The sequence below is a fragment of the Strongylocentrotus purpuratus genome, unplaced genomic scaffold (assembly GCF_000002235.5).
Source record: "Strongylocentrotus purpuratus isolate Spur 01 unplaced genomic scaffold, Spur_5.0 spur5_scaffold_3, whole genome shotgun sequence".
NCBI lineage: Eukaryota > Metazoa > Echinodermata > Echinoidea > Camarodonta > Strongylocentrotidae > Strongylocentrotus > Strongylocentrotus purpuratus.
The window spans coordinates 16,230,866-16,246,952 of NW_022145609.1; the positions used below are offsets into that span (position 1 = coordinate 16,230,866).

At 36.9% G+C, this 16,087-nt stretch overlaps 1 protein-coding gene across 1 annotated transcript; it reads right to left on the reverse strand.

The window, feature by feature from the left end:
* Positions 1 to 695: 695 nt before the first annotated feature.
* LOC100890462 lies at positions 696 to 15,670 on the reverse strand. The gene is made up of 14 exons (XM_030996709.1): positions 15,515 to 15,670; positions 14,437 to 14,600; positions 13,211 to 13,358; positions 12,771 to 12,856; positions 12,210 to 12,336; positions 10,981 to 11,079; positions 10,437 to 10,578; positions 8,339 to 8,487; positions 7,950 to 8,144; positions 7,464 to 7,625; positions 6,504 to 6,785; positions 5,375 to 5,731; positions 5,018 to 5,166; positions 696 to 4,681 (listed from the first exon to the last, which is right to left on the reverse strand). The coding sequence occupies exons 3-14, from the start codon at positions 13,356 to 13,358 to the stop codon at positions 3,032 to 3,034; spliced, it is 3,546 nt and encodes a 1,181-aa protein (XP_030852569.1). The 5' UTR covers positions 14,437 to 14,600; positions 15,515 to 15,670; the 3' UTR covers positions 696 to 3,031.
* Between the last annotated feature and the right edge of the window lie 417 nt (positions 15,671 to 16,087).

Consider the following 16,087-nt stretch of genomic DNA (forward strand, 5'->3'; position numbering starts at 1 on the left):
TAGGGGAGAGAGAGTATGAAAAATTTATTGAATATACCTTAAAGGCCACACCTCGCCATCGTGGTGATGAAGATCCCGTAAATAGTGTGGCAAAAGAGAGAGGTACATGCAAGTAGACAGAGGAGAAGGGGGACTGGAGAGAGAGAGAGAGAGGTATAATTAATAATAGAGCGGGATATGAGATGAAGGGAGAAAACCGAGAGAAAGAGAGGAAGAGGAGAGAAAGAAAGAACAATATATGGATAGAGAGACGGGAAAGAGAAAGGTACCTGTAGGTAAAAAGAGGGGAGGGGGGAGTAAGAAATAATGGAAGCGAGGGATAGGAGAGGAAGGGAGAAAACCAGGAGAAAGAGGAGGGAGGGAGGGGGGGGGAGCTAACAGGGGCGGATCCAGTATTTGCCGATAGGGGGGGGGGGGGCCTAAAATGTAAAAATCGCGCCGACCAATATTTCACTCAGTGGGGAGGGGGGGGGAAGGTAGTATGCATAATTCATTTTTTGTATTTGACCCCGAAAACTTTTTTTTTTTTTTTATTAAAAAAAAAAAAAAAAAAAAAAAAAAGCCAGGGGGGTGGCCCGACGGGCCCGGCCCCCGTGGATCCGCGCCTGGGAGCTAAGGTGAGAAAGAAAGAGATTGCCCGTCAACCGGAAAGAGAGACAAGTGACAACACAAAAGACGCAGTTACATGGCGTGAATAGTGTGTTGGCGAAAATTTAATATTACACAACCTGCACATTTTAACACAAGTGTTAAATGCAAAACACAAAATATTTTTAGCTAGGCGTGATAAAAGTCAAGGTGAATTTTTGTTATTAAATCGCACAAAAATGATTCTTTTTGCCAATACTAATTACATGTCAATCATGGTGAATCGAACACATTCACAAGACGTATACATATGTATATGTATTCATAGTCATACCGTGTATACATGTATATACATGATGTACTACCCTATATGGACAAAGGTAACACAGATACATAGATCTCATACTTACAGTACAGTGCATTAAAAACTGCAAAATAGAAAATTAGAATTAATTAACGATCTACAATAACTTAAACTGATTATTATTACACAGATAATCATTTTTGCAGAGCTGAAGATAGTTGTCAGGTGAAAAGGGAAACAAAGAATCAAAGAAAGTTAAAAGAGGAGTTAGAGATATGAGACATGAATAGATAGAAGAGAGACAGGAGAAAGAAAGAGCGAGAGATAAACTAAACAAAAGAGTGGGGAAAGGGAGAGGGGGAGGAATATGCTGGGGTCAACATACATGAATGTGATGAGAAAAATAGGGGAAAAAGGGAGGATAATGTATTTGAAAATAGGTAAGCGAGGAGCGGAGAGGAAGGATGTCGCGGTGAAACAAGAATCTGCAGGCGAGTATGATGATCGATGATTGCTTTATCTGACTGCTAAGAAACCATGTAAATGCTTGCAAGTATACAACCAGGGAACTGACGGCTTTAAGTCCCATCCGAGGGATTTGGTATTGAGGATTAACGCCTTACCAAAGGGCACGAGTTCATTGACTCGGTTTCAAACCCACTGCTCAACCACTGAGCCATCGCTCCTCCTTAAGATGTGGTCACAACTGATACACAAAACATCACCATATGATTAGTTGGGACACCTGTAATTATATGTAAATGTATAACATCTGCATGCATTTTTATTAAAGTGGATTATTGCAAAGAAAAACATTATTCAAACTGTATATAAACAAGATTGCACTCTTATACTGCACAGAGTATTTACATGTTTATGTATGTCCATTCTAAAATGTAACAGACAATGAATATATCAGTAGCATAATAGTTTATAACGCTTGCAATAAATAAATAGGGCATACGTAAATCTTCGAATAATGATTATTTACATTAATTTAGTAACTTTAATTTCAAATAGATAAATAATTAAACTTGAAACAGCCTCTCTGATAACAGTGAGGTATTTTATTGCAATATTACGCCCTTTAAGAGCAACAAAATATGCGAGGAAAAATTCATTATTTGATGATTAGTAAGCCCCTTTTTTAACATTTTTTTGTTTACCTTTAGTGAAGAATGTATACAGTTACACCAAATATATCCTTATTTTCAAATCAATTTACAATTATTATGTTGCAGATTGTGACTTTGCAATGACATGGTCCTTTTTAATGAATAAGTAATTTACATGTATAATCAATATTAAAATTGATACAAATTCAAAAATGACATCTACGTTGAACATGAGTCGTATATATGAAACGTTTGTACGCAATGTAGCCTCAAACCTCAATAAAAAAATAGGTGTATAATTCTGCAAAATTAAATTTCACCCGTTTACATCATTTATAAATAATGCAGATAAATTATGCGAAATTCGATAGAAGGACATGAACACTTAAGATAGCTTAACATTTCAGTTTTACAATTATTACTCCAGATTACAGCATGCAGTACTGTGCAGATTTGTAACTTGGTCATTTACGAGTTGTGATGTGGTACATACATATAGTATGTGGTGAAGCTATAAAACTACGCGTGCACATTATTGTGAGACTATGCGATTAGTGCTGTATATACAGTCAAGCAATTTTTGTCACATTTCTTATGTGGTTTATTCATTGTCACAATTAGCTTTCCATACACTGGCTCATCTCCATTTCCTTAATTAGTCTCCATACTCAACTATTGCCTCTTTTTGTCTTCCTTTGTTATTATTCTGGACCAAGATTCCTTCTTCTTTATTCACCTCTCAATCATTTCTATTGGTTCTCCTTCTCTCTCTGGCTATTCTATTATTTTGGACTCGTCCACTTTCCGTTCTGTGATTAGTAAAGATTTATAAGATTTTAAATTCCTGCAAAGAGCAGTCTGTAGTACTGAAGAATAAACCAAAACACCATAACAAGACTTCACCTAGTAAAACTCTTTATTTGGGCTCCCACTTTATATAATTAGATACTGAACTGTTTTCAAGTTTATTTCAATCAAATAAGGAGGGATGTGCCCATAGCTTGCCGAAAAAGTAAACAAATTATCAAAAACAACCTTCTTCCATCATAGTTTTTGTAATGGGAGACATAGGCACGTATTCCTCTGTCTTCTGACTTCCATCCATAACTCGAAGAACATATCCAGAATCTCCACTAAAAGGTACGTATCCGTCATCTCCTTTAGCCAACTGAAGCCCATTTCTGTCCTTATTGAGTTCCTGACTAGCCTTATCAGGAAGCTGATATCCGTTTAACTTTGAATGACCGTTGGGCATTGAGGGGGAGATTCTTCCTATGCTAGATTTACTCCTGCCTGCGGTACCTGCTCTTAGTAATTCACTGTGGAAAACATATCCAGGGTTGATCTTGCATCCTTCTCGAGGGCCACTACTTTGGATTACAGACTTTGGAAACCCAACACCAACGTTAGCCTCTCTGGAACAAGGGTGCTCATTCATACACCGATTCCCCAAACCATCATTTCTGATGTACTGTACTGTGTCACTGCCTTTACAAATACCACTCACACATATGGAACAGTCACACATTCCTTGTATATGAACAGATCTATCAGACTTGACATCTAGTTTTGACTCTGACAATGTGATAGCCTTAATAGAGTTATTGTCAGACTTTTGCATGGATTGAGCAGAGGATAGCACGTAACCAGAATCCTGTCCTTGATAGTCCGTGCCATAACCTGACGAGGATGAGGATGAATCGGTCCCGGGCCTCGCCACTCTTCCTATAGAGGTTTCTGCTTTCATCCTATCAAAGATGATTTCCGGCAAATCTCGGAACTCCGCTTTCCTCATCTCTCCTGGGATGCAGGTTGGCAAGTCAGAAGAACCTGAAGACTCAGACAGCTTGTTCTTGCTTTCAAACACCTTATGTAAGTCTTCTCCTCTTACATAATCAGAGAGACAAGAAGATGGGGGTGATGGGGTCATGCCACTCCAAGATGACTCCACCTTGTCATCTTTTCGTGTATCCTCATGGTGTTTGTTACCTAGTGAGAATTCTCCAAGCTTGACGTAGCCGGTGCCTTCTGACTTGACACATGGCTTAGAAGAGGGTTGCTCAACCAAGGCAACATGCGAAGAGCTACTCAGAATGCTCTCCTTTCCAGGACGGTCAGAATATCTGCCAACATTGGAACATGCCAGGGTCTCTTTGCTGACATAATTGCTGGTCAAAATCCGCTTGGAAGATCCTGGAAGTTGGTGGCCTACTTGATGAATTGATTCTAGCCCTGAATTCATAGGAACAGACACATTCTTCATGGAGAAATGCCTTTCTTTTCCCCCTAAACTGTTATGGCATACAATACCCTTAGGACCTCCAACGGAGTATGTCTCCGGCATCATCTCAGAGGAAGTCTTACAGTTTTCCGAGTCGGAGATGTCTTCGGGACTGGTAAAGTCTTGCAGATCCTGTGGTGTTAGGGGTAAACCGCTATCAATGCTAACAGTTCTTAGGGTCGTTTGCTCGTTCCCAATCTCACTGTTGTTGTCGAGGGAGTCGGTTAGTGGGTCCACCATGGGCGTCTCCGTTGGGCTTCGGTTAGATGTTACCGGTCGGGAAGGAATTTCCTCTGTTACAGAAACCTCATTGAAGGCAGACGGACAGACGACCTTAATGGTGTCAAAAACTTCCTTTTCAGCTACCTTTCGTTTCAGTACTGGCTGCAGGTCCTGACAAATAAAAAGAATGATATTATTCATTCAATTTCATTCAAGTTTTATCTTAAGATAACACAGCAATTTTAGAAATTCTCTATATCGCTTTGGATAATGCCCTTGTGTGAATGTTGATTAGGCTCATGGAATATCTTGTACAAAATCTAACCACCGACAGCTTTGTTTATCAACAATGTACATACAATTTATATTAATTTGATTTTAAAATCGAACTAATACAGTGCAATATGGGTTACCCTAACTTTGAATAATAATATAACATCATGGAAATGTTTAGGCAACTTTTACAAATCTCTGAAATATATTCATCTATAGTTTATTTGCAATTACCTTTTTATTTTTCACCATGTCTGTGTAAACAGGGTCTGGCCAAGACCTGCCTAGCTTGTTCTGAGCATAGTAAAGACCAGTCAACAGGGAAACGAGGAGAATGGCGCCCCCAGGCAGCAGTATCAGCCATATCAGGGGTGACAGGGTTTCTATGGGGACACAATAAATTATGATCATCAATTTAGCTCGGCATTTTACATCATATATGACAAAGAAAGCAAAACTACAAAGTCCAATTTTGTTCAGGTCTGATATGACACTACAAATCCTCCAATTCGTAAGGCCTTCTTGTAAAAGTGAACCTTAAAAGCTTGCACTCACACTTAATATAAGACAGGAATGTATCTGTCCACTTACTATCAATTTCAATGCATTCTGACAGCACAGCCTGATTAGCTTCTCCAACTGATGTTGAACCATTGATGTCATTCACAGCAACCACTTGAAACAAGAATGGAGCCTGGCTACAGTCTACCTCCACTTCCATAGTTTGCTCTGTTGTCTTGAGCCAGTCATCCATGCTGTTGGCAAGGGTGGTGGTCAGTGATGACCTGACATGGGTGACAGGCTTGGGAGTTGATGGTTCTATGTGGCTGTAGGAAACCAAATAGTGGTCAATTGGGCCATTGGGATGGACAGGTGACTCCCAGCTCACTTTGACTTTGTTGGGATATAATAATGGTCGGACGTTCAAGTTTCCGGGCTGTTGAGGAACTGTCAAAGATACAACAAAATCGTATTTTTAGTACAGAAAAAAGCAACAGACAGCATACCCAAATCTAAATGCCTTCTGGCCCTTGTAATCTAAAACATACAAATGGTCCATTAAAAAACCTCTTACACAATGCCCACCTTTAATTCTAAATCAAAATTTATTAAACTACAATAAGCTTTAGGCCCTAATCTTTTTCTGACCATTGATGACCTTGGTTTGTTTTATTTATTCTCTTGCAAAACATACAATGCAAAATTATGATGTTACATTTTGTGCATGAATTTACTCTTCATTTTGTTTAAGGATGACTATCAATTAAAGTTGTTTAAAGATAAAGACCAGTTTTGGTCATGCGATTGCATTGTGAAAGAAACGTTGTGGAATCGATCAGAAAAGGTTGATCATCTAGCATATAAGTATTGGTGTGTACTAGGTTCTGGAATCATCAAAATAATAAGAAATTTTGCCCAGTTTTCGTAAAGTTACAAGCACTGTACACAGAAAGATAAATATGGAACTACGCACACGTGCGCGACACGTGCGTTTATCTCTCACAGTCCAATAGATAAACTAATTTACCAAATATATCAATTAATAGGCAGTTTTCACGGCAAATTGTTTATCATCATGTATTTATAGTCAAAACATATTCTTTCACATGATTGGTAATAAAGAGCTTCCATTTCATTTTTTGAAATTGGGGAGTGTTCCAATACTGGTCTTTACCTTTAAATCTTAGCAATAGAGTAATGAATATTGACAGAAACCTACCACCTATTTCTGTTTTCTGGTATACTTCATCAGAGGCAGCTCCACACTTGATGGTACAGGCTCTCACTCGAAGGGAATAGTGGACATAGCCATACAGTCCCTCCACCAGATAACTCTGGACTCCCCCAGCATAGAATTCCTGCTGATCTGTGGAAGCATGGCTCCTCACTAGGACTGAGTAATTTCGGATGATTCCATTTTTCAAGAGAGGGGGTGACCAGGTTAGTGCTATTGATGAAGCATTTGAACCTGTAATGCTTACATTCAGTGGCTGGCTTGGTGCTACAGAATATAGAATAAAAACAACTTAGGTAACAGAATAGCAAGGTGAATAGAGATAAACTAGTTACATGGATACAACAAAGACAATCACTTCATATACGCAGCAGATTCTAAATTAAAACTGTCAAGTTCTACTTCTTCCCGAATTGAAAAACAAATATAATGTAGATGCTGCTTGTAGGTATCGGCTTGCATGATGATGTAGATATGCTTGCGGATGCACCATGTGAGAGAGAGGGAGGATTGAGGAGTCTCCTCAAAGCACTATCCTTAGAACTATAAGCTAAGAAAGATAACCAATAGTCTTTTTCAAGACTACACCAACAGTCCTTTTCAGGACTACACACCCTCAAGAAAGATTACCTAGAGGTCCTTTTCAGGACTCCTCAATCCTCCCTCCCTCTCACATGGTGCATCCGCAAGCCTACTATATAAACATAATGTATTGGGTGATCTTGCGGCAGACTATTGAACCTATACACAAAAAACAATGAAAATTCACATTTCGACTTCATGCAAAAATGCTAATTTGTAGAACAAAAAATGTGTATCAGTATAAGGATTGTAAAGTGGAGTTTCTCAACATTGCAATTTCGTCAAATTCAATCATTTAACAAATCAAATATTCAGGAACAGTCTCTTTTTAATTCCGTATGACAGTGGAAATGTTTTACTCACTTCCTTCACTTGTATGTCCTGAAGATGGACATCTGTTTGTTGGCCCTTCTCCAATACGAGTGAATGCAGATATCCAGATGACATAGTGTGAGAAAGGATTCACACCAGTCAGCGTCACTGGCTTCTGGGTAGTCGTTGGAAATGTCGTAATTTGTCGCTTCACTGTCCCAAGAAAAAAATAACTTCATCATCTGGAACCATTATCATTTTTCACATTGCATAGTTTTATTCAATAAGTCTTTTGTTACAAGCATTTACAAATAGCTGAATTTGGGCACTCGCAAGACGTAACAGCTTACAGCCTTACAGATAACCAAAACAATTACTTCAAATCTCTTGTACTCAAAATCTTGCAAGGCGAATACCTGCGTTTTTGGTGGTAAGGATCTATTTACGAAGTATGTATTAATATAAAAGTATCCCAATCAGAAGTCCTTAGTCAGATTTGTTCGTTTTGTTTAAATCGTTTCTGCTGTATGAACTTACCAAGACAGTCTGAGATGTTCAGCTGACACAACGGACGTGAAAGACTCTCTTCCGCTACACGACAACTGTGTAGGTGGTGACCCATCACTTGCCCATGTGCCTCCTCTTCAGATACATCTATCCAGTTCACCAAGAGGCCGTTCGGGTTGTTCGTGATTGGCTCAACATTTACGTTCCTTGGTGATGCTTCAGGAACTAGGGAAAAAACACAATTTATGTTTATTGCATTATTCAACTGTTTTTCAAACGTCTTTAAATAAATTAATTAACAAATACAGGCACAATTCTTACATTCATCTAATTTGTCAAGGTACATAATTGTGTTTGTTGGAAACAATACAATCTAAACAGCCGTGTATCTGATCGTTTACATCTCAAGGCATACTTACTCCATTCTTCTGTTGTAGCCCGTTCCTCATTAGACCAACCACTGACCCCTATCTTATTGGTGACAGAGACCTTGAAGCTGTAGAGGACGTAGCCGTCCAGACCATCGACTACGTAGGACAGGTTGGATGAAGGAACTTCTTTGGATTGCCTGATGTGAAAAGATATGTAGAAGGAAAAAATTAAGTGTATTCCAAATATCTTTTCCCTCTTTACATCAAAATACCGGTAAGATAAATACAGAATATACAAGGAATACTTCCCTGGTTTATTGTTATAGGACAGGTTGGATGAAGGAACTTGTCTGGATTGCCTGATGTGAAAAGATGTTCAGTGTGTCCCAGAAAAAACGAAACCAGAAAACAAACGATTAAAGCGAGCAAATCATGAGATGTATGCAAATATTTCCTCGCTTTTCATAGAGTAGAAATGTAATGTAATTTCAGATTATATTTTGATTACATTAATCCATACACGCTTCACAGACCAACGTCGCTTTAAATTTAATAAAAGAATGCCAAATACATTTTGACACATTTTGGTAAAACTATGAAAAACGTTAGGAAAAGCAGCGAAAAGATAAAGTGTATTTCCTATATTTCTTCCCTATATTTCTTCCCTCTTACAAGCAAATCGTGATATATGCTTTTTAAATATCAGACATATATGATGTGTGCAATGATTTTTCACTGGTTTATTGAATAAAGTACATGCAGATACTTCAAGGGATGACTTCTTTGTAAGCTGTAGAGCACTTAAACAAAACTAAGCTCTGCATTAATATTTTAACCATTATTCTTATATGCTCTGAATAATTCGGTTTTGCTTCCTAAACTCGTAGACTCTGCTGAAAAATTTAAGGTGCTCTCACTAGCTCTTTTTAAAACTGATTTTATTTTATTATCTATTCCATTGGTGAATGATTCAGCAATAACTTCCAAGTGTTAGAATGATGGGAGCAGTGGGATATAAACCCACACCAGCTAAATATCATGCATACAATTTGAGAAAAAAATAACAAGTTGTATATGGAATTGACTATTTTGGGGGGCATTCTTATCTAAAAAAACAAGAGAGACCTTTTTACATCCCTAAAAAGCTTACATTCTCTCACTAGCTATTTCTCTTTACTTAGTTCGATTTATATAGGGTCGATCCAGGATGATTCGGTGATGATTTTTCAATTTGTATACCCCTCGTCTGCTAGTGCAGCAGAGGTGTATAAACCATGCTACCAAAGATTTGCATACCATGAAACTATCAAACTTCTAATTGTATCTGGAAATGACTTGTATTTCTTAGCCATTCTAGTTTTAAGTATTTTTTGGAAAAGAGACTTTGGTTTTCCTCTAAACAGTTTATCTTTCTCTTATAAGCTTTTTTCTTTTAAAACTGACTTTGATTCTTGTATGTTCAATAAGTTTGTGGAGTGATTTAGCAATAATTCTCAAGGTTTAAATTGGTGGCAGCGGTGGGATATAAACCTACACCATTGAAATGACCTGCAAATAAAATTCTCCAACACACTTTTCTCTGGGATTGACTCAAATTTCTTTGTCATTCTGGTAAAAAGAATTTTAAAGGACCTTGATTCCTGCTAACCAAGAGAAAATCTTCACTAGCTGTGTTTTTCTTTAACCACATTCAATTCTGTTATGTTGCATTTTAGGAAGATTCAGCCATAATTCTCAAGTACTAATCTGTGTAAACTTCAAAACAGGAAGATTGGATGTTGAACCATAAGATGACTTGCATATGAAGAAACCATAGTTGAATCTTGGACTAACTTGTAGTTATGTATATTAGAAAAAATAAATATGACTTTGATCTTGAAAATTATATTATTTCTTAATATATAGTTTAACAGTTTTGGGGAATAATCAACATTGTTTTGGAAAGAACAGATATTATTCTACCAAATAGGAGATATATATTTAGGGAAGAATGAGTTGGTTAACAATTTGTTTGAGATTTGTTTTGTATCGACTATTGAAGTAATCAATGAATGATGCACTAATAAACGAAAATTCATCACATTCTGTTAATGATTCTCTACAAGAAGAGATGAATGGTTAAATAATAAGAAGCTTTTAGTCTCACCCTTGATCTTGACCTCTAGCTTGTATCCAATGGACAGTGTAATGACTAATGTAACCCTGGATAGATGTTGGTTTATCCCAGGTCACCAAAACAGACTGGTGTGATAGTGTCTCCGCCTCAACACCACTGGGTGGCAATGGATCTGTAGGAGTGAAAATAGAGCAACAACGCATAAAGAAGAGATATCCTTAAGGAGTGTTATATTAACAATTGGGCTAATTTTTATGGGAGGTATACAGAATCTGTACAATTCTTTTACCGATTGTTTCAATGATATGGCTATCTTTGCTGTGAAACCCTGCATACATCGATTTTTGGTCTAAAGAAAGATTTGTGCTAGCGTGCATTGGTAAACATTTTAATTTTGGTGGATAATAGCTACAACATATTTAGACTTTCTATGTGTAAACATGCCACTTTGTTAAAGATTTCTTAGGAAAAGATGAGCTCCTAGATTGAAAAAATGCAGATAGTGAGTACGTAGCTGCTTATGACGCAAAGCATCAACATTGCATAAATCTGTAATGGAGAGACTTGGGCTTACTTGTTGTCATATCCTGGATCTCCTTGTTCAGAGAAGGTCCAGGCCCTTTGCTGTTGAATGCTGTAATGTTTACACCGTAGGAACAGAACCTCTTCAGTCCTGCAAAGTGGGGGTATCAGTATTCGTTTTGCTTTTGTGCTTGTTAAAAGGGCACAAACCAATCATTTTTCTAGGTGTTACTTCATACATTGTATGTTACAACAGCAAGTCCATGTCATAGAGGCATGAAGCATTCTTTTTGTAGGTGCTCCATCATACATGTGTATGTTAGAGCAACAGCTGCTCCAGGCTTTATTTCGTCACAGAAATAGGTTTTGGTTAATAATAATTAGTAATAATTTCTCCCTATTTTCACAAAGTGACGGTAGTGAATGAGAATCGCATACAATTTGTGTGCGGATTTTCCTCACTACCGTCACTTCGTGAAAACAGGAACGAATTATTACCATCATTATTACTATCTTTTTAAAATTATCATCATCATTATTGTTATTATTATTATTATTATAAATATTATTATCATTATTACTAATGTAGGATGAGTATAGTCAAGGGTTGATCTGAAGGATATGTTGAGTGTAGCGTATAGACAATTGATTAATTGTTTCTGGAGAATTTTGTGTAAAAGCTGTTTTGCAGCTGGTGGGAGTTTTAGAAGGGAGGCACACGGCCCCTCCCCCTACACATACACCAATCTACAAATGAGAACAATTGGCTACACTTTGATACAGGCTTGAAGTTTTCATTTAGTTTAAGATATTTTACAACCAAAAAAGAAGCAGAAACAGCTACACTTTCATACAGGCTTGAAGGCTTTTAGAAGTCATTATACTTCTGTCATGCTAAAACCTTTATTTTTCTTGAAAAATTTTCCAGGACATGGTGCCCCCTGCACAGAATTATGGATTCGTCAAAGGCAATTACTAGTGAGCTCTCCTTTTACTGAATATAATCCCATGTGTATTCAGAAGAGATAGATGATATGGTTGAGGTCAGGGCATTCGCTCCCCAAGAGTACTTGAATCCTAAGCTGAGCTTCCAATACAAAGTACATCAATTTAATATTAGATGAAATGAAACCGGCATGGTAAAGCATTTTGAACTACATGTAAGATTTATTTTGCCTATAAATATCTACAAAGCTTATTTAAAAGCATGTAATTTGGAGAAATCTCTTGTGAAAATGGATTTATCGGTAACACGGGTCATTGTAGTGACTTCATGTATACCTTCTGTGATGACTTGAGTACTGTTGACCGTTTCGTTGAAGATTTGCTGATCTAAACAATGTGAATGAGGGATAACTGTGACAGAATAGCCAAGTATAGGGCCTCTCTGCTCACGCTTTGACATCGTCTGAAATAAGGATGATAGCAAATACAAACTGATTTATCACTTCATCTCATCAAGATTGCCACTCTTAACCCAGGTGTAGTCAACAGGTACCTGGTAGAAAGGAATTCCTTGAAGTATCAGCCAGGGTATAAAGTACGTAAAGAAAGTTATCTTGATTATGTATATGTTATATAACACTAAATTACATTTACTAAACTAGTTTGATAATTATCTCAAAAATATGTACAAAAGCAAAGAAAGAGCCAATACATTCAAAATAACATGGAGATGTACAAGCACACATTATACATTTATTTTGATGACATCAATATGTTATCATGCATTTCATTGATGCTTAAAGGCCAGTTAGTAATATCAACAGATATTTGCAATGATTTGAGCCGAACTGGGTTCGGTAGAGGTTAGATATTGTTTGGCTTCCCAGAACGTCTTACCTGCCATGAAATGGAGACATTTCTTTCGTCATCACTTGTTCCGTTCAGGTCTAAGGTTCGTAGGTTCTTCACTCTTCCAGTAGGAACTATCAAAGATTCCATTGAAAGTTATTAAAAATCATTATTTCAAAATCATCAGTTATTAAAGTTCCAGATTAATCTGTACCAGAATTAAAATGGTTGCCAAGTAGCTCATCAAGACTGGAAATGGGGAATATTGCAAAGCGACTGTGTTGCACAAAGCAATCTATCCGTCATTATTTTGGTGCTCATTGTTTTGTGCCAAAATTGTAAGTGTCGCAAACGAGCAACCGTGCAGAGAGGGGGTGAAAGCAACAGAAGTGGTTAAGCCACTGATTCACATACATTCTGATGGCAGTTTTTAGTGCGATTATTAATCTTTTTGCTGTTAAAGCCACCTTGCTATGGTTATCTCTTACCTGCCTCATCAGTTCTGCCCTCTACGGGGTCGGACCAGTCCCCCCAAGCTCTTGTCGTGTGAAATTCATACCGACTGGCCACTTCCACCAAATAGTTAGTGTAAGGCTCCAGTGTACCGATATCACAGGGCGATGGTGGGCAGAGCATCTAGGGAGAATAAGTTTGTGGATCAAACAAATGACTATGAAAAAGAATTGTGATACACAAAGACATTGGGTGACTGTGTTAGGCATCATCCAACTCCAAAGAGACGCACACAGTAATAAAAGGCAATTAAACGGATTAGAAGAGGTAAAGTTATTTACGGCTGCCTTGGATACATACAGTTATAATGGATCATCATCTTTCATAACCATTTCAAGTTTCAAGTATAGTTTATTTCCACATGTGGTTCATAAAAAAACAAATATAAATACACGTCCAGACATATACAAAATGCAAAGTAACACACAAACAATACTATCAAGAGGAAAAATGAACAGTAATAATAATCTTTTAGTCCACTCCAAAACAAATGTACACGAACACAGAACAACTAAATAGATATTCAAAACAAAAACATATGGGGGAACCAGCAAAGGCCAGGGGCCTGTCGAGGCTGATCCCTAGTACAATAGGCATTTTCTATATTTATATATAAACAAAATATTAAAAAAACCCACAACAATATCACATTCATAAAAGTGAAAACAGTACATAACAAAACAAAATCAAGTTGGCAAATGTATCGGGCAAAAAATTTAAATTTTGTACCATTATAGATTTATCAATGTATATTGAAATGTATATACTTGTTTGTGTCATGAAGGGCCTCAACGAAAAGCAGTATTTGTTTGCTGATTGGGCTACCCTTCTTTTTAAAAATGTGTTATAAATAAATAAATAAATAAATAAATAAATAAAATCAATTCTTTTCATGTAAAATTTTCAGTATAGATTTACGGTTGAATGTAGAAAATGTGGGACTGTCCGCAATCTCTATTGGTATTAGATTCCAGCATTTTACGCTCGTGTATAATATTATTGTTTGTGAAAAACTATATTCATATAATGGCAATCTCAAATATTTTGAATTTCTCGTACAATGGCTATGAATTGCACATTTTGAACTAAAATAATAGTTAAAAGTATTTGGTAAAATGCTCTTAACATAGGAGTACATCAAAGTTGCTACTTGCAAACTTCATCATCGTCATCATTATAATCAACATGTTCAAGAACATACCGGCCCCAACCAGTTCTTAGGGTCATCTTGTGAGGCCCAACGAAGACGATATCTGAGCAGTTTATGAAACCCTTCTGCCCAATCTAACGGTAACTCCCAGGAGGCCTGGAGAACAGTCGAGCTCCTTGAAGTTAGAGTGAGCCTACTTGGAGGCAGAGGAATAGCTAAGAAGGAAGTAAATTAATTCTCTTAATTATATTATAACAATATAATTACATTTTAGGTGAATGATAATCGTCACAAAGAAATGAATTGGCTTTATATACCATTCCGGACATGTAAGTGTTGAAATTACAAAGTTTTGGTATGGGGTCATGAATTTGGTTCAAATTAATATATTGGAAGCATATGCGTTCCCTACAATATTCATTGATCGTTGTCGTGGTTGAAATCTAGTCCAAAGTTATGAAATTATAAATAATAAACTCTTTATGTTGTATAGTTCCCTCTCAAGGTCAAGATATTAATTTAGCTATGAAACAATGTTTCTTGAATAAAATCGAGGGATTAGCTATTCCCGTTTGGAAATTATATATCACAACTACATATTCTGAGATTTTCATGGTCGCAGCTACCATTGCACGGCCATAGAATTATTATTAGAATTTACCGGGAGCACCGGTAAATTTTTATATTCAATTTTTCTCGAAAACAGAAGTGTTTTAGGGGCTAATTTTTTTAGTGCTTATAATACATCCACAGGGGCATCCAAATATATCAAAATTGTAAAGATTCACTATCCACCCAATTTTCAAAATTTCCCAAAACTTTGTATTACTTTTAACAATAATCTGTCTTACGTCTTATTTCCATGAAAAAACGGTTGGGAAAATTTATAAAAATGGTTGGGAGAATTTACTGTTAGAGGGTGTCGCACAGTGACGCCTTCAAAGAAAACCATAATATGTTTGTGGTTTTAGAATTGTTTGTACAATGGAAGGCATATAGTAGGTAACATTTCATACAAAAATTACGCATCCACATTTTTCATCAACCTTCAACAATGTTACCGAGTCGCTTTAACACAGTCCATCACTCTTTGACACTCGATTTTATATCTGCTGCTTTGAAAACTCACTTGCAGTATCAGGATTAAATGATGATTTCGTTACAGCGTTGTCTCCCAAGTCATTGGATGAGATAACACGAACACGTTGAGTTTGTCCTAAATTATAATCTTCAGTTATCAGGCACCTGTTCGCAGACCTGTAGTCCGGGCAATTTGTCCAACGTTTTCGAAATCTGGAAAAGGTATGACCAATTAGCAAGATTTCACGTCTAAAGCAGAGGAAATTTAAGATGGCATTACAATGTTAACAGATAAGATCATTTAAAGGCATAGTATTTTACTTACATTACTTCAGATTGACATACTGCCATCTGCTGCTAATAACGTCTATATGTGTCGACAGTCATATCCCACAATGCATCGCCAACTAAAGACGCGCGCTTGCAAGATGCTTGCTACAGGAATTGGGAATCCCTCTATGAACACTTTCACTGAAAGGTGGCGCAATTGTAAATACATTACATCAGTGGGATCAATGTTGATAATGCCTTGTTTTTTTTTCAACTGTGAAAATGTGAACTGACATATTTTTTTTTTCCTGTTTGATCTTGATTTTTAAAAAAAAAGTTCTGCAATGAGGAT

Coding starts and splice junctions, on each gene's coding strand:
- LOC100890462 (XM_030996709.1), bottom strand. CDS start 13,358: ATGCTCTGCCCACCATCGCCCTGTGATATCGGTACACTGGAGCCTTAC. Junction 10,579..10,980: donor GATCCAGGATATGACAACAA/GTAAGCCCAAGT, acceptor TCACTCCTACAG/ATCCATTGCCACCCAGTGGT. Junction 7,626..7,949: donor GAACATCTCAGACTGTCTTG/GTAAGTTCATAC, acceptor TTCTTGGGACAG/TGAAGCGACAAATTACGACA.